General features: G+C 40.2%; 1 protein-coding gene across 1 annotated transcript in view; it reads left to right on the forward strand.

Moving 5' to 3' along the window:
* Positions 1-7,922: 7,922 nt before the first annotated feature.
* Positions 7,923-19,446, forward strand: part of tacr1a (tachykinin receptor 1a) — a 42,041-nt gene continuing 30,517 nt past the window's right edge. The window contains exon 1 of the mRNA XM_076731620.1: positions 7,923-8,657. Coding sequence (XP_076587735.1) covers positions 8,254-8,657 — 404 coding nt within the window. The 5' untranslated portion in view covers positions 7,923-8,253. The remainder of the gene's footprint in view (positions 8,658-19,446) is intronic.

A 19,446-nucleotide genomic window follows, 5' to 3' on the forward strand; every position in this document is an offset into this window, starting at 1 on the left:
AAATCATCATCATCATCATCATCATCATCATCATCATCATAGGCATTGATCTCTGTGGGAGGAATTAAATCTGTGAACCTTCTGTGCACATTCTAAGGGTCATTAGGATGGCAGCAGCTCATCAAAGGCAACACACAGAGTCTCACATCTTTCACAAATGCCTGAGTTTATATTTTCAGTTGGAGGTAGGGCAACATTTAGGCCAAGCTGCTGAAAGCCAATCAATGGAAAAGTCAGAAATAACATTTGGAATTCATAAATGTTTTCATGTCCCTGAACTCCTAGTATCATCCACCAGACTGGCAGGAAGTTTGCATGGACTGAATTGAGTTTAAATTCAGAAACCCAGCTCATTTCTCATGTTAAGTCATCTGAATCCAGCATTTCCTCTGCCTTCTCACACTCCAAACCACACACACACACACACACACACACACACACACACACACACACACACACACGCACAGACACACACACACACACACACACACACACACACACACACACACACACGCATACATACACACAAGCCACTGCCTTTTTTGCTCACTATAACTGCGAGGGACAGATATAATCTCAACCAAAATCTGACTGAAAACTGCCATCATGTTAATATATATATGCAAATAAGCAGTTATATACTATAATGCATATCCATCATCCAATTTGACAAAGCTAGTATATTTCCTCTATTTTATATAGTGGATCACTTTACTCCCTTTACAGACAACAATGCAGAATTGATTTGTTGTATAGAACCACCTCTGGATTGTGGCAGCCCTTTGATTATTCCTTTCTGTCATGACTTCGGGCTCTGTGAGATGAATTTTTCCTCACCTGAGAGGCAAACAACTGACTGCTGTTGTGGGAAGTGCCAAAAAAAAAAAAAATCAGTCAGAAGGTGCAATTTCAAAGCCAGAATGACACACATAGTCACTCAATATCAACGGACCATAGGAGAGGTGCTGCTGATATAGTCAGTGATTAAAATAAATAAATATGAACTCTTTGTACATGCATTTATCATTAATAGGGATGATCAGGCCCTGATTTGTGTCCCAGCAGCACTACTTCACAGATTCCTATTTCCCATCCATGGCTATTTGGAGGCTCTCTCAGCAGCCTCCAAATTGGACTTTAAGGCTTTCTGTTTTGCAGTCATTGTGATGCCCAGTAGTGTGAATTCCCTGCAGAGCGAGCACCCAGCAATGCCCTTTAGTCTTTCTTTTATAGGTATGTAGTGACCTCTCCACCCTTTCCTCTGCCTCTGCTCTAACAGCTCCTGATATCTGACCGTCTTCCTTTTGATTATCACTGTCTTTGATCTCTTGTTTTGAGGCTTCTGACAGCTGGACCTCAGAGATGTTGTTGCAAAGGTTTCAATGAAGTTGAACTGCCTATCCAGGTCCACACACAGCTGCCAGTTTGTTGTTGTAGTGAGTAAGACCTGTGGGCACCCTGGACTGTGGTTCTGTTCAACAGCTCTTGCAAAAGCAATGGACTTGCAGTGTAAGTGGAAGCACTCGGTACTAATGATGGCTCCAGGTGTCATTGTGCTGCAACGGAAGTGCTTGTCATATGGTCAAGCAGCGTGTAAAACCTCCTCACCCCACATTGTTCCAACATTGGAATTGGTACTATTTCTGAAACTAACAATCATGCCCACTTTATGCAGTGATTGGTCACTTATGCAGAGGTGGGGAAGAAATTAGGGTTCGAACTTCTCTCTCAAGATCTCTTTTTTCATTCTTTACACAACTATTTCTGACACTTCGTGTGTACACAAGAGTACAAGACTATGAATGCCATCCAGGAAAGACTGTCTAAAAGTGTGTGTTATCCACAGACATTAACAATCACCTCATCTTGGCCCTGTCTGTGATGGCAGTCTTTTATCCCACTTTCAACTGCAGTCGTTCAGAACAGGTGTGAACACGTACATGCCAGTTCATTTTGAGCATCCCACCACCTTACTGCAATATCCTCTGACACTTCCTTGAGCATACTGTCATGGCACCAGTGATAACCGCCCTATCCTACAGTCTTCAGGCTGTTCCAATATTCCTCAAGTGGAGCAAAGAGGGCATTTTTGCCGCATAGATGGAGGCTGAAAGGACTGTGTAGCATGCAATGCACAGACCAAATCACTGAACTTGATGAGCTGGAATTTTGCAACAGTAATATTCTATTTATACACTGATAATGATAGAATAATGTAATATACATAAAGACAGACATGTAGCTCCAGGCTACATTAGCTGCTACTAGCATAACACACCTGAATCTCCCACTGAACTTGGCATGGAATAAAGTAAATAATATCTGTAGTTCAGCTGCTTTTATCTTGTTTCTTTTTAAAAAACTGTCAATTGTCAGTCCAGCAGTGTTCTGCTATACAGCAGTGGTAATGCCAAAGCACTCTTTTAAGTCAAATGCAAAGAACCATATTCTTGTTTGTATTCAAAATGATTCATTCTCAACACTTCTGACAAGACGCTCTACAAATGTGCATATGTGTACTTTCCTCGTTTGCTGCCTACACCCGGGCTGTGCATGTTTCTGTATTTTCTGTATGTTTTTTTGTGTGAATATGTGTGTGTGCTTATGTTTAAGACTGATCTACTTCCACGTCTTCTTAACGCTATTCCTTTGAGGCACATTTTCTTATATTTATCCTCCATTTATTCCAATTTTGCTGGGTAATATAATAACAAGAGAAACAGCACTGCTGCTGCCAGACTTGAATATAGCTTGTTCATACATGTCTGACTGTTTTGAATGCCCTCTTGACTGTAAGGTTGAAGAGTATTTGCTCTTAGTCTCATTAAACTTGACTGAAAATGAAGGTCGCAGGGGGCACCTGGTGGCCTACAGGTTAAGGTGCCGACCATGAACTGTCATGTCCACAGTTAAGGGTCCAGCTTGGGGACCCCTTCCCATCTCTCCCTCCACTGCCATCTCTCTACTTTCCGCTGTAATAAAAACATAAAATGCCCAGTGATGTTTCATAGTGATGAAATACACAGCTCAATGATTGACAGCCATTTTAAAGCTACAGGTTCATCATTATGACCTCTCATAACAAAGACACAGCTGTCATATCGTGCCCCTTTTACTGTGTTGTAGTCACCTTAGACTAATTCAACGCTCCTGTCTACCACAACAGTAGGTGGTGAGAAACTGGCAGCAGTCATGAAGGGATGCACATTGTCAGTGATGACAGCTTTTGGAAACGAAAGACAAACCAGCTTTTCTTTGTAAAAACAGATATGATAGACTCACGTTTTCCTGAAATAGTTTCAATTCCTGATGACAGACGGAACAAAATGGCTGAATAAATTTCAGCAGTCTGGGGATATGCTGATTGGGCTGGATTATATCATCAGGAGTGGTGAAGTAAACAACTTGTCATCATAATCATTCTCATTTGCATCACCTCAGACTAACTTGTTTTTCTGTTAGCTGTGTTTGGATCTAGCAAACCCCTTAAATTCATCTGAATCGTGCCTTAGCAGCAATAAAGTTGCTGTATGTTGTATGCATGTTTTGATTGAACTCGTCATAATTCACTTAACGTAGTCTCAAAAATTCAAGTCCAGTTTGGATTTTGTCTGATAAATAGAAAATACAACCTTTATGTAAGTCTCTTTCACATATTCGAAACAGGCAAAGGAAATACTTTGAAATACGCTACAGATGATTTTTCAGTGTTAATCTTCATTTGTTTATTTTAACTTTGTTTTCATTTGTGATAATAACGTGCTGTCAAACATGAAAATGAAATGAAAACGGAGAATTAATTATTGAATTGTCCTTGACAAGGCCCAGACATGTAATAACAATCTGTTTGGATGATTTAAATTAAATACTGATGCGGTCAGAATTGATTTGACCTCAGTGTAATTTGGTCCACTGACCTTGTTGGGAAGATGGCTGTGTTAGCACTTAATATGTCTGACAGATTAAGAAATATTGTAAGTGGCAACTGATTCAGTGAGGAGAAAATGAACGTCTTGTCAGGCAAATTGAAGGGGGAGAGCAGGGGTCAGCAAACATCGTCTGAGTGTGGCATTACATAGATGTTAAAAACAGAATGATAATAAGACGAAAGCATTCCCTTAAAGTTATTTTGCAGGAACAATAAATACCTGACAATGTTAAGGCAAGCTGTTTTGTAAGGAAATGTGCGAGTTCATTTTAACGTCGGCTTTCTTATTAAGGATAAAACTGCATTAGTGTGGTGGCCTTCTGGTTGTTTTGCTCTGAGGCACACGTCAGGTCACCACATGATATTCTGTGACTGGATCTGGGAGGGTTCTAACATGTCAACTCCCTCTTGGTCAAATTTGCTTTGTCTGTCTTCATGGACTAAATGAAAGTTCACAAGCATTTCAGGAAATGTACAAAGTTGTTTTCAGAAAAACATAGATTTCATTTGGGAAATAAACAACTCCACCCACAACCGGCAAAGGGGAGTCTCTTTTAGTGCTGGCTTTGTAAAAACGTCTGTACATTTTAGGGGTGATAACTGGTTCTTCAGTACAACGCTGATATTCGTAGGGTTAGTCTTAACATTTTACACAATTACAGGTAATCATCTATGTTTATTTGCAGCCAAATTTCATCATGAGTAAGAAATTTTAAGTGCACTGTGTTAGCAAAAGTACAGGACTCGGAATCAGTATCTCATGGTGCATTGATGGCACAGACGTACAGGTTATTGTGACTGACCTGGTAATTTCATGGCTGGAGCTGTGCAGTCCACCTGGGATGCAGCTGGAAATAGGGTGAAATGAACATGAATATCTTATCAGTATGTGTGCTAGAGGCTGGTGTCGTTCACCTCTTTTGCTTCACCTTCCAAGCAGTTTAGACTCCATCATGGAGCCCTGACAGATGTGATGGAGAGGACAGCCCAGAGAAGATCGAAGCTTGTCCCAAGAGAAAAGCAACGTCCTTGTGTTGTAGGGACATAACTGCCGTGGCTGGACACCATCTATTATTTAATTGTCTTTGAAGGGCACAGCATTTTTGGTTAGTATGTTGCTGGGGTCACTGAAGAACTGTTGAGGGCGCAGGATACAGTTCACTGATATTATGTGAAAAACGGACATTTGCAGAAAATTGCAGGAGAGACAGGAACATCCACCAGACAGTTTTTGATATTTCTAGACAGTGAAACCCCTTTCTCAAGCCCCAATATGGTGTATAAGCTCACTGACATTTCTATTACACAGTCAATGCAAATATTTTTTTTTTCTTTTTTTTTAACTTTTCCTTCTTGAAAATTATAGCAGGCATCGTTTAGTCTGCAATAACTGTTACAAATCTTGTGTATAAGGTTGAAATTGGGACCACATGCTATCATCAAAGAAGGTTTGGCCACCCTAAGGACCATGAATTATAGGAAATTTCATAGCAATCTGGTCAAGAGCTTTTAGATATCATCTCTCCAGACGAAAGTGTTGAGCACACAGATGGAGGGATGGACTGACTGACTGACTGCCGATCTGCCTTTTTCATTCTTCATTTACTGACAGTATTCACATGAAAAATAGTGACTTTATCCCTTTTTCCACATGAGCCTTAGTCAAGACCCACAAAAGGCTCCTAGGAGAGGTGCATGCCGTTCTGGGTACTTGGCATGAACACAAAACGAGCCTGTATGAAAGCAGTAGCCTGCAGTGCAATAAATAGGAGAGCTCTGAAGAGAGAGGCAGAAAATGCTTAAGAGTCAAAGATGTGAATTGTGTGATTTTCTACATTTTGTCAGTGATGTAGTAAATTATGGCCTCAGTGCACGACAAAAAGCTTCTGTTTGTTCTTTTCCCAATATTATTCCAATGGAGCCAGTGTGTCTTATTCTCTGTATGGGATTATAATGTGGCTGCAGCGCTTCGAACAGTGAATTTATACTGACCTTCTCCCTATTTATGGTATATCTTTGTTGGTGTGGCTCTCTCTATATAACCTGGTGAAGTAGTAACTTTATTCATGGGATTTCTTTGAGATTTTTTTTTCTGGTAAAAATGGTGTAGGGAAACTCTGCATTAGAGCCTCTTCACATTTGGAAGCCACAGGGTGTTCTGAGCATCCTATTTTTTTTTTTTATTTCTAAAGCAGTCTTCTTAGCCATATGGGGTTAAAGCCCATGGACATATAACTCTTATGAGCATCTCAATGAGTCAACATGCAGTCAGTCAACACTGTAGCCCCACAGGGAACTCTTCCCTCAGAAAAAAAAGGAAGACATTCGAAAAACTACATTTTATTCAAACCTAAACATGTGTAGATGTAAATTTCAGCCTCTAGAGAATTTAAAACTGCAAAAGTTGTATTATGTATGTTGCATTCAACTCAAGTTCGGCCCTAATAGGTTCAGATTTCTTCAAATATATTCTTTGATTTAGCAGACAGGATGTTTCAACAAGAATAAAGATGCTAGATTGCTGATGTTTAACAGGTATAATGTTTATCATGTTTATCATCTTAGTCTAGTGTTAGCATGCTAACATTCACAAAGCACAGCTGAGGCAGATGAGAATGTTGTTATTTATGCAGGTATTTAGTTAGAAACTGAAGTATTAGATTGAAATTTTGACCTTACCATGGAGCTAGATTAAGACCCCATTTACGCTTGCTATTACAGCACAATGTGTATCCAGATACGTTATCTGGATAAGGAGAGGGTTTTGGATCTGCCTGACCACGTCTGACGGTAGTCTGGATTGCCGTGTGTTTGGATCATAATGCAATCTGTACAATGTACTGGCATCCGTACACAACATACACATATTTGTTTTTAAGTTAAAATAAAAGGAGTTGAGTTTCATTCAACTTTTCGCTCTCCAGTCTTTTAGTGTTGACAAGAGTCCAATGAGAAGCCTGGAAGTAGCCCTCTTAATGACCTCAGTCATCCTCTCACATCTTCTGGGAAGAACCCTGTGAATGGAGATATGAAGAATGGAGCCTGAAGCAAAGCTCTGATAAAATATATGGAGCTTTGTATTACAAACCAGAAAATAATGCAGACTCCTGGGGAGACTTTGAGGAGGAATTTCTGATGTTGTGGTTCAGACATGCTTATTGTGCAGACAGTGTAGGCTGTGCCTCCCTGTCATTAAATGTTTTAAAGGTACATTATCAGTAAAAACTCAATATAAGTCAGTTCACTGTATCATAAACAGTCTTTACATTACCTTGTTTCTCTTCACTCCAGTTATTATTCAATTATTACTTGGTATAACAGTATTATAATAACACAGAACTTTTCCTGTGAAACATGTGCCTTCTGAAGCATGTTAAATTATGCCAAGTGATCTTTTTCATCAGCTTGTTGCATCCTATGAGACAGCTGACCTCCAAATACACAGACCAGTCTGTGAGTCCACAAGAGGGGGCAGTGAGTGGGAAGACAGGGACACTCACTCTGTGTGGCTCCTCATCATATAACACACCACAGTCAGCTGGAGATTAAATCCATTCTAGATAAACGACATTGCTGCTGCTATACCACAACAAGTTCTATTATTATCACAACTTCCATATTATCATTATTATTAGCCTGTTTATTATCACTTGTGCGCTTGTCTGAATTCGTCCATGCATTCTCCTGCTTGTGTGCCGTTTGTTATTGCCTACAAAGATATTGTGAACAAATGAAATCAGATAAGAGGTATTTAGGCATGACAACCCTGTTGACGTGCCCATACGTTCGGAGTCGGATGGAATGAATTATTTACCTGGACTCATCTCTTATCATAATTACAGGGACTGCCTATTGGACGGGTGCGCAGCGGCTCGCTTCATAAGCTGGTGTGCAGCCGCTCAGTTTGAGCAGAGGAGCAGAGGGAGAGCACAGAGCTGCAGAGGGAGAGAGACGGAGCAGAGAGCTCAGATACGTGCGAGCAGTTAGAGGAACGCAGACTCGGTCTTGTCCTGCGCGGCGCGGCGCGTAAAATGCGCGTTTTCGTTTTTACGCACAGCGATAAATGTTTACGATTAACAGATACTAATGGATTGATATCGAAATGTCACATACTTACACGGAATCCCTGAAATTATTATTTCCTAGACAGCAAAGTCTTTAAGTGTGCATTCTGCAGAATATATACACTTCCAGCTGAGCGTGCGGCGGTAGAGGTTTTGTGAAACTTTTAGCTGCAATTGGCACCGGGATCTTTAACTTTGTTGTGTAATGAATTAAGTTCATAAGCAGAAGTTTCAGTGTGACTTTCGGTCTTATACAGCAAAATGGATCCTTTATTTAATACCACCAACGCGCCAAATTGGACCACCGGCTCCAACGACACCAATAACGGGACGGTGTACTGGAACCAGTTTGTGCAGCCAGTCTGGAGGATTGTGCTCTGGTCCATTGCGTACAGTGGTATAGTTATTGTGTCCGTGGTAGGCAATCTTACCGTGATCTGGATTATCATGGCGCATAAACGTATGAGGACCGTCACCAACTATTTTCTCCTGAATCTGGCGTTTGCCGAAGCCTCGATGTCCGCCTTCAATACGGTGATCAACTTCACGTACGCCGTGCACAACGAGTGGTACTTCGGACTAGTCTACTGCCGCTTCCACAACTTCTTTCCGATCGCGGCTGTGTTTGCCAGCATCTACTCAATGACTGCCATCGCTGTGGACAGGTAAGCCACGGGTTTCTGTTGTATAAGTACATTTGAAATGGCGAAAGACTGGCCAGTCATCCTTTACTGAAAAAGATCCGAAAGCCTTTGGTTCATGTTGTCCAATCCACCACATTCACCATGAATTTAAGAATTCATTAAAAACGCACAATAAAACTACTATTAATTAATGATTGAACGTAATTCTTTACAATTTGCTCCTTAGTTTTTGAAACCAAAATGCATCAATATTTTGAGAATATTACAGTGGCACCTAAAAAAGTTATAGGATCACTTTACACTCACCACACTGCTGAATTCCCTTCGCCCACTCATAAGGTTTAGAGCAATATTCTAGAAAACAAAACTGCTATCAAAGAGAATTTATGTTGAATCCTTAATCACCAACAGGTGATATAAAGAACAGGCTGTGCATTAGTTTGCTTCTCTCCACCATTGAGGTTGAGGGCTCTTTGACTGAAAAGGGCTTCAAAAAATGTCAAATAAAACTTTTATTCTAAAATGCACCCATATACTCAAAACACTGAGTTCACCATTTCAAAGCTGTTCAGACAGCTCTAGTCAAGTCAAATCAATTTTATCTATACAGCTCAATATCTCAAATCACAAATTTGCCTCAAGGGCATTTGTAATCAGTAGGCTGCAGCACAGGACACCCCCTGTCTTTAAACCTTGAGTCAGATAAGAAAAATCCTGCGGCTGAGTTTGAGTGAGAAACCCGTTCATGGATTTTGAGAAATGTGGTATTTGATTGCATTTTACATGGAAGCAAAGCGATCCACAGATCAGTTCACACTGTCTTTTGTCTTGCTGACTGTCTGATGAGCTTTGAGAAAGTGTACTTAGTGTTGAGAAATGTGTGTTAAAACTGTAATTTGGAGCTCTCCAGAGGACCCCTTCTTATCTTATATGCTGAAGGAAGCTCTGTGTAGCTCAGTGAGTGGAACAACCCACCCATACAATTACAGTTAATGGTTCATAGCCTTCTGGATCATATCCTAGAAAAAATAAAACGAATGTCATCTGTGTTAGGTTTTATCTGCCCACGAGAGACTTTACAGTACTTTAGGGACTCCGCTGGGTAAATGTGAGGTTTGGGAGATTTCTATCTGTGAATCGAAAGCTTTTCTTCCTTTCAGTGAGCATTCATGAAAAAACCCTATTCGTCTGTTGGATGGTTCCTTGACAATGAGGCTGAATAAAAATGCCTGTGCTACTGTGATGTATGTGTGTGTGTGCGTGTGCCTGAGCATGGGTATGTGTCTGCGTGTGTTGTCTCATTTGTTTCTATGTATGCATCCCTGCGTGCACAGTTGTGTGTATGCACGTACAGTGTGGTTGTGTGTGTCTCTATGCAAATATGTATAGTACAGCGTGAATGTCCGTGCGAGTGTGTGGTGCACATACGTGTGCGCACCCCTGCCTCTGTGTTTGCATGTGCAGGGGTAAACATGCATCCATTTGTTTGATTCGGACAGCCACTTCCTCCTGTAACAACACATAAAACTGTGTCCATTCTGCCTCAAGCTGATTGCAGCAACATCTGTGTGTTTTATACCTCGACATCTCAAGAGATAATGGCCTGTAATCCCTCAGATTATATCTCTTTTGGGAAAGCCATGACCTTTTCCAAAATTAAGTTAAACCACCAGAGCTTGTGGCAGTCAGAAACCTGCTCATTGTTAGTTTGTGATTCAGGCAAATTTGCTGTGCAAGAGATGTAGAAATCTGGTTCTTTTCTCCTCACTGCTGTCCATGCAACACAAAGATGTTATTAAAAACCCAGAGAAGCATTAAATTCACATGGACAGCATCATTCTTTTTGTGATTGTGGTAGGAAAAGGTATTTCCAAATCTCTGAAAATGGAGAGGATGATGGTGGTGGAGGTGAGGAAAAGATTCACCGACTGTGACCCATCACTCGCAGCCATCTCTCACCAGTTAATGTTTCACTTATTCATTTTCATACACCACTTCCTGGGCAAACTGAAGAGTTCCCATTAGTTGCTAGACATCAAATCTGCAGGTGCTCTGCAGGGGGTTGGGGCACTGTGCTGCTGCTGATAAGACATTTTTTTATCTTCATAATTGCTGCAATCATTCCCATGGTGTTCGTGTACCACACAACCCATCGATCAGACGTATACCTGAGTGCTGATGTCAGTGCGCTCGCTCCGATGCTGATTGTATTAATGTAGTAGGTTAGAAAAAAACAGAGCATTATTGAAATATTCACCCGAACCGCATCCAGGCTCACAAAATCTCTGTTCAAATCTAATTTTCTATTTGTTTTACGCTGGATTGTCTTTTAATGAAATTGGATTTTGTATAAGAATGGCTTGTTTGTTGAAAATATCTGACAAATCTAGTGGGGAAAAGACTTAAATGAATGGAATTACAAAGAATTAAAAGTTGCTCAGTTTTTAAGGTAATCATATCCTCCAGTATTAGGGTGATTATGGCTCGCTCACCTGAGTTTAAACTTAGTGTAGTTTTATCACAAGCCTTTACAAAGAGGAGATTTAAAGCTGCTTAATTTAAACTCATGCTAATGAGATCACAAGAACAGTGCTGATGTTTAGAAACTAATATTTGTTAATTAGCAATAAACACACTTACTGCTGAGGATGACGGAAATGTCAGTTAGTTTTGCAGGTACTTGGTCTTGTCTTTGACAAATCAACATTTTGGCCTGATGATGGCAGAGGGGAAGTGAATGGATTAATGAACTTGTTACAATTTGTCGTGAGGGGGACATCAATGTATTCCCAAAATTTCATGGCTATCCATACAAATAGTTATTGAGATATTGCACTCCAAACCATAAACGTATCATCTTATGGTCTTTCTAGAGAAGAAATCAGGGGATTGCCATAGGAAGTAGGATACTGCATCTGAGAACAGTCAAAACAAAATCCGTTCTGCAGATGTGGAGATATTTCACTGGGTAAGTAAAAACATTGATCCACTGGTGGCACTAGAGGAAAACTCAGCAGATCATCAGAGTCCTTATGATTCCATGAATACCTGTAACAAATTTCATGGCAATCTAGCAAATAGTTTTCAAAATATTTTAATAAAAAAGTAAAATGTCAACCCGCTGGTGGTGCTGAAGAAATGTCAGGGAATCACCAAAGTCATCATCCTCTGGGGACCATGAATGTATACATGTGTGAAATCTCAGTCTCAATTACAACGAATTCAATAGTTGTTGAGATATTTTGGTCTTGACCAAAGTGGTGCAAAAGACAGACTGTGCCATCCCTCAAGCCATAACAAAATACAACATGTAACTGCTAATCTCAAAACATTTGTGAATGTACCGACATTGAGGAATAAGTGTGTTTCAGAGATAGAAGTGTTCATGTGGTTTAGAAGAAGTGGGGATGTCCGATTACACTCTCTAACAGTCATGAGCCCGTGTAGCTATGTTATGCCTATAATGTTTTGTAAGTTGAGGTATATTACATTATTTTAAACCACCATTTGGTGTGAAGTCAGATGGATTAACCATAGTTACTCTTCAAGCTAAATGGTTTATATATTAGCGAGCTAATGTGTATTTTCAATACTGCTCCACAGTTCCAGCAGTTTGCTGTGTAAATATCTAGTAGCCAACTAGCAAGAGCTAGTCTGTGTGGCATTTAAGTACAGCCTGACAGAGCAGCTAACATGGCTGTTGATTCTTAGTCTTGTTGGAAGACTTTCTATTTAGATACTTGATTGCCTTTGACTGGACAGCAAAATTACACATAATTTAGTCTTTACTAGCTAAGACATTAATCATGCCCCCTGCTTTAATAGTTAAAAACTCCGGAATAGCTGGTTCAACTCCTTACAGGTGAACCACTCTCCCCTGGTCCACAGACATGTGACTCAAGTCAAATGAAAGTGGTAAATAGCTTGTATAGCATGTGTGAATACTGTAATGTTGAGTGAAAGTATTGGCCCTGCAATTGACCATAGATTTCTCCACCTTTTGCCTGAGGCATCCAGGGCTAGGCTCCAGCTTCCAGTGGTTACAGAGTTTAGAGGGTGGATTGACAGACATTTTTAATACTTACAATCTATCAATGTGTGCAGTGCAGTGGGAAGGATGTGACTGAAATTCATTATTGTCTCATTTAGCGAGACTAATTTCTCCTCCGTTTAGTTCCGGTCTTCCACGAGGCTGCCACTGATAGCTGCTCTTGGCCCTTTGTATGAATCACTGATGATTACTTTCCCTCGTGTTCACTCTTTACCAATGATTGAACTGATCAATTCCTGGTATACTCTGAGAGGACAGCTGGAAATTACAGACACTGATCATTCAGAAGGAGCTGGTGGGGAGGCGCAAATGTGCATTTTCAAGTGCCTATTTGAGTAAAGATGCCCTTCATTAGGCTGATTGGACAGGATGAAGGAGACCTATATGCAAATTAGCACATGTATGTATCATGTATATACAGTAAGGGAAATTAGAATAATGTTATCTGATCTAGTAACAGCAACATTTGGATCAGCTGATTTGGGGAAACAGAGCTGATAGCACTGCTGCTCAGTGCAATCAAAGCCTCTCTCCCATTTCTACAGTACCTTAACCTGTGAATGCACTGACAGTTTCCCATGCTGTTATTATGGGGACCAGGAAGTAGGGATGTATATCCTGCAGTTCAGTTTGGTCCTTTAGAACGGGGGTGTTGGGGAAAGAAAATAATGGCGCCATGTTCTACCAATTGATATATGAAAATATTTGAAGACTTCATTTTATTTTTTATTAGGGTAAAGTGACACTCACTTATTCACTCACTTCAACATGAGCTTACACACTGCTGCCACTTTTTATGAAGTGAGCCAAATCTCATCTGTTGCACCCAAGAAATCTAAGGGGCATGCATTCACATAAAAAGGAAATCAATTTAGAGAACATATAAATAATAAAGCCACAGATGAAAGCAACCTGCTAAGATGGTAATAGCTGTATTTTTGCGCATTTACGCAGTGCATAGGAAGCAGTCTGAGCACAGATGAGACTGTTCTGACATCACACAGAAGTGATTCACACAGCTCTCCTTTAACAATATTAAAAAGAATATACTAGCTAGTGAGCCAGAGGGCTAAACAACAACGGGAACAGGAACTTTAGGAAAACTATGCCTGTAGAACAATTTGCATTTTATTTTCACATGTTTGAAAAAGGGACTGATGCCCTACTAATCACTTCAGCAACATACCATGCTGTGTGTGTGTGTGTGTGTGTGTGTGTGTGTGTGTGTGTGTGTGTGTGTGTGTGGATGCTTATGACAATGTTGTGTTTACAGCTTGTTCTGGGACCAAAAAAGTAGCAACAGCTTCTCACTTCCTAGCAAGCCAACATGTCTGCGGTTGAACGATAATAAGCTATTAGTGATGTATTACAAATATTACACTCACTAATTAAGGGTCACATTTTTCTTCTGTTTAATAAGCCAGAGGGACACAGGTTAAGTATTCCATTGGAGGCTCTACCTAATGAATTTAAGAGCTAAACAGACAAAGCAAGTGTGATGAGCCTGCCGCAAGCTGGGAAACCAAAAGTTGCTTATTATTATGAATAGTGTATAATTGATCTATGAAGTATTCGTAAATGATGATTACCCATGAAGAACAACAACAACTTGTAAACCCTTTGTAAAGCATGCTTTCAGTAACCTTAATAGGCTAGATTGCAACTTATAAGACACTCCATCTCCACATCTACTGAAATGCATTCTGGGAAATAACTTTACTCCAGGGCATTGCTCTGCAGCACACTGAATGTCACTCTGTCACACTCATGATATATATCAGTGCCGTCTAGTGGGAGTAGCTGAGAATAAAGAGTGTTACACATTAACCAAGGTAATCACAATCTGCTTTGTGACCACTTGCTCCTCTCTGACCTCAGCTGCCCCTCACACAGCCACACAGAGGAACAAATGAAAAGATGAGCTTCTCAGTGCTCGACCATTTATATTCACCTACTGCAGCCGAAGCTCACAGGCATCTTGTCCCAGTTAGACCAGGTCACGGCAGCAGATGACTTCCTGTGCAGCATATCAACGACAGCCCATGGTGGCCTCTCCACCTCTCTCACCTCCTTCCTCCAATTTCCACTTCCTTCGTCTCCCTCCTCCATCTGCTGTCCCCAGAGGGATCATCGTGGGAAGTTATTCTGGCCTCTGCTACACTTCTCTTTCTGGTTCTTTTTGTAACTCATCTTCTGTGCATGAAAAATGGGAAGAATGTATTTTCGCTCTACAAAAGGATTATGTGACAGGAGCACAGTGGCATGGATTAAGCAGCAAAGATGTGTGCAGGAAAAGGAATTTACCTCAGTTCTCTGCATGGGAATTTTGATTTGCCATCATGAACATTTTGACTGTGAGTGAAATTTTCCCATGTGGCTTTGAGGTTTTTGTCATTATCATAAGCACATGTATTTATTTATGGAGGAACAAAAATGTACCAGTCCAAGGGATATCTATCTATCTGCCAAGGGATAACATGTCAAAGCTGGAGTTGGTAATGTTGGAGAAACCAGCAAGAGCAAAGTCGATATTGAAAGTGTCCAGCTGAAGAATCCCCCCCCCCCCTTAGCAACTCCCCAGAAAACATGAATGTGCACAGCCTGACTCCAGCTAGAGGAGCACTCCACAACAGAGCGCTGGGAGAGGAGTAGTGATGAGTGATGATCTTTAAATAAATATATTAAAAACTCTGTTAAATGCCACAATCATATAAACACATGCACAAACATACCTTTCAGCTTTTCAGTCCAGATCAGTTATCCGGTCCAGCAGTTCCTGCTCACTGCTGTGGGTGTGTGCTCTGTGTTACTGGGTTAGCTGCTGAATGAGAGGCTGTCGCTGCTCCAGTCAGCTCAGGGATGTGAGTACTGGGCTGTGTAACGTTGTCATCACTAACATATCCAACTACCTCATGTCTTATGTGCATGTAAGAAAACACCTAACATTATCATAATGAATGGACATGGCTACTGTTAGGACTCACAGCCAGCATGTTAGTAGTGGGAAATTTTAGCTGCACTTTTTCTGCCATTCTTGTCCAACTAGCTCACAAAAGCTGTTGTTAGGTTTTGGTATTTAAAGGACCCAAAATGCCACACTGACAGAGAAGACAGGAGACCAGTAAAAGTAGGTGACTTTAATGAATATATGGAGAACGTGCAACCAGACAAATCCAGAAGAATCACAGAGCTCGGAGATGACTGAGGAGGAACAGGCCAGACGAGTGTTGAATCTAATCCTTTCAGTAGATGCAGACAGACAGGGCATGCACGGAGATGGAGGTAAGGATAAGGCACTTGAGCACAAAAAACAAAAACAAAAAAGAGTCAAGGAGCAGACAGGAAAAACAGAGATTAAAAAAATCTTAGGGGTATATTCAGGTTTCAGTCGTTACCACACAGATGAACTGATGATCTGCAGAATACTGGATGGAATACAGGTGCTTATGTACTGCCAGCAGGTGAGTCATGATTGTCAAATTGTGAGTGGGTATGCTCAGGAGAGGAGCAGGCTGGACCCAACCTGTCAGCCACGCCCTGCAGTGAAACATCCTCAAACATGAAAAACAGGAGACAGAGGGAAACAGAAAGACACAATGGGGAAAAGGAGGGGAAAACTGCAGATCCACACAGCTTTAGCAATACATCTGCAGAGCCTTGTGGAAGACGTGCAATGAGCACACAGGCAGAGTGCACACAGGAAGGCAGGCCATCCAATCATTTCATTCAGGCCGAGTCAAATGACTTCATGGGTTTATTACAGGCATGCAACAGACACAGATACCAGATTTTTTCCACAGAGCATTTGATTTATTGATTGCTGTTGTTACACAAAGAAGAAATGCTTCTAAAATACCTACTTATTACCTGCTCTAGCTTTCAAGGGTATCCCACCAATTTTCACATCAAGCTCAGTTAATCCATCATGACAGGCCCATAACAACTGCTGTGTAATATGATCTGTGACTTTGAAGGGACATTTCCAAAGATTGGCTATTTGGTTATTAATAGATGACAGTTCACACTTAATAACATGTAGATATTTCACAACATCAGTGTAAATGGCTAGCTCAACAGTTAATTTGCACCAGTGGTCCTGACACAATTAAATAGTACAAATCAGAAAATTTTACTAATGCTAATGTAAAAGATAGCCCAGATGATGTCATCACGCTGGGGTTTGAGACTTAAAACTTCTTCTTAAAACAGGAGGCCTGTGTCATAAAACTGGAAATGAAATAAGTGGGCATGTAGGAAGCAGGTGGACTTAAAAATGATTTATTTCCAACATGGTCCCAAGATGTTAAAAGAGAGATATGAAACATGTAATATAAAATTAAACAAGAGTCAAATTGTAAATCCATACATTAATGTAAAGACCTCATTTACAATATAGCCAAGTAAAAAACAGACAAAAGATGATAGACACCAAGAAACACTAATAGGAAGCTTAGTTAAAAATGTGAAGAAAAAGTAAAATTAATGATAAGCCAAACCACTAAAATAATAAAACCTTAGGAATAAATAAAGAAATTAAAATTTAAAGCAGATTAATCAACTACAAACACGAACAGCTGGAGGTGAAAAATTTAACTTGTCCCAAGGACAAAAATGAGGTAAATTTTAGATTGTCCTCCATGTTAAACAATGAGAAAACTGGATTTTCTAAGTTCAGTATGAGCAGCCAGCACCTGCAAGGTAATCCAATCATTTCAGCTTGTTTGAAAAGTCCCCATATTAAAAGACAGTGCAGAAGGCATGTTAGGGAGTAAAAAACAGTAAGGGCCTTATAAATAAATTAGATCCTGCATCTATCACACCCCAGAGAGAGGGAGAGGGCTATCGAACCTTAAATCTAACCTTATACAGCTCACAATGATGAGCATTATAATTATCTCAAGTAATAAATCTTGTGCAGTGAACAGCATCCAAGGACTTCAGAGTTGAAGCATTCGTGCATAAGATGTCCCCATAATCCGAGACTGACAGGAAAGTTGCCGCAATAAACTTTCTACAGTGTGGAGGAAAACGTGATTTATTCTGATAGAAGCAACCATTTTTTTTGCTTAATATGCTCACCAGTGCAGTCACATGATATTTAAAAGTGACCTTCTATTCGATCCAAATTCTAAGACACTAGTACTCTGGGACTCTTTCAGTATTTACACTATTCTTAATACAGGTTATCATAAACTATATTTTAGAAGAACTAATTTATTGTTATTGCCTGCAATTTACAAATCAGCAAAGCAGTGTTGAAGGACCTTAACAGCAGAATGTACACTGTCTGCAATGCAGTACAAAATAGTATCATTGACATAAATATGAATCAATATAAAGAGAACAGAACAGGCCCCACGATAGAGCCCTGTGGGACACCTTTTGCAATTTGCACAAATTCTGATTTAACATTTCCAATGGTCACACACTGGTCTCTGTCCATGAGGTAACTCTGAAACCATTCATAAGCAATTTCATCAAATTTGATATTGTCAAGCCTTTTTAAAAGCAAAGCATGATTGACTGTGGGGAATGCCTTTGAAAGATCAATAAACGGAGCTGCACAGGGTTTCCCTCCATCCTAAGCTGAAATAACGTCATTTAAAACAAGGGTGGGCAGTGACAGTGCTTTGCTTTTCTCTAAAACTTGATTGGTTAATGCTTAGAATAGAATTTACTGAGAGGAATGATTTAAGTGGACTATTCATTAGAGATTACAATAATAATATAATAATATAATTTTTTGCTCAGCATGATCATGTAGAAATAGACCTGCAGTTTTTAACTTGGACTGCTCCACTGCCTTCATTTAAAGGAGTTACATAAACAGTCGTTAAAAGTGAAAGTTAAAAAATGCATTGGTGCAGCAAGCTGTAAAAAGTCAGCATCAAGTTTATCCATGTCAACCAAGTTCTTTACATATATAGCTCATAATGCATTGGGCCAGGCCACCACAAGAGAACAGCTGTGACGTGAAGGCCTTGACATTACCTGGGCTCCAGAATCAGTAGTGGACAGAGGGTTTGATCAAACACGTTACCAGCAGTTGCTAAATGTTTATTAAAGCTACACAAATCTCTTCATAGTCTGATTTCATCAGCTGTGGGGAGAGGAGGAAATCAGAGGGACGATTTGTGCTGTAGAGAATTCACTGCCTTCCAGGATTTTGCTGGATTTTAATTTGTATTAATAATAACTAGATTTAGCCTTTCTTGTTGCAGATGTGCATTTCTTCATTTAATAGAAATTTTGAAATGCCTCCTTCTGCCAAACAGAAACTTGAGTTCACTGGCACTCATGTCACAGATGTCTGAGATCCAGTTTAAGTTCCAGTGTTCACATTATGCTTGATGGTATCATGTAATTGTGCCACATGAAGGTGGAATCTGTGTTTCAGAGGTATGGAGTTGTTTCTGTGTTTCTGTCCCTGCTGTTTTAAGGCTGAATCTGTTTGTTGTCTTACTGGTCAGGTCACTGCAAACACAAGACATTTTACAGGAGGATTTCTTGCCTGAAGTGAGCCAGAACTCATCAAAATTTCCACTGTTAATTTCACTTTCCAAAGACAGCGTCAGTGCTTCTATAAATTCACATCCATCAGAGTCAGTGTCACACATGTAGATAATTTTGAACAGCTGCCTCAGAGCCATGTCACCTCTGAGTGAATAAACAGCACTCTAATCAACACTTGTCATCGCCTGTCACTGAAAAAACAGCCCCGATTAGAGTTTGAAAAATGGCTTTGAGACTGGTAGTACC

Source organism: Chaetodon auriga, chromosome 5, assembly GCF_051107435.1.
Source record: "Chaetodon auriga isolate fChaAug3 chromosome 5, fChaAug3.hap1, whole genome shotgun sequence".
Classification (NCBI taxonomy): Eukaryota; Metazoa; Chordata; class Actinopteri; order Chaetodontiformes; family Chaetodontidae; genus Chaetodon; species Chaetodon auriga.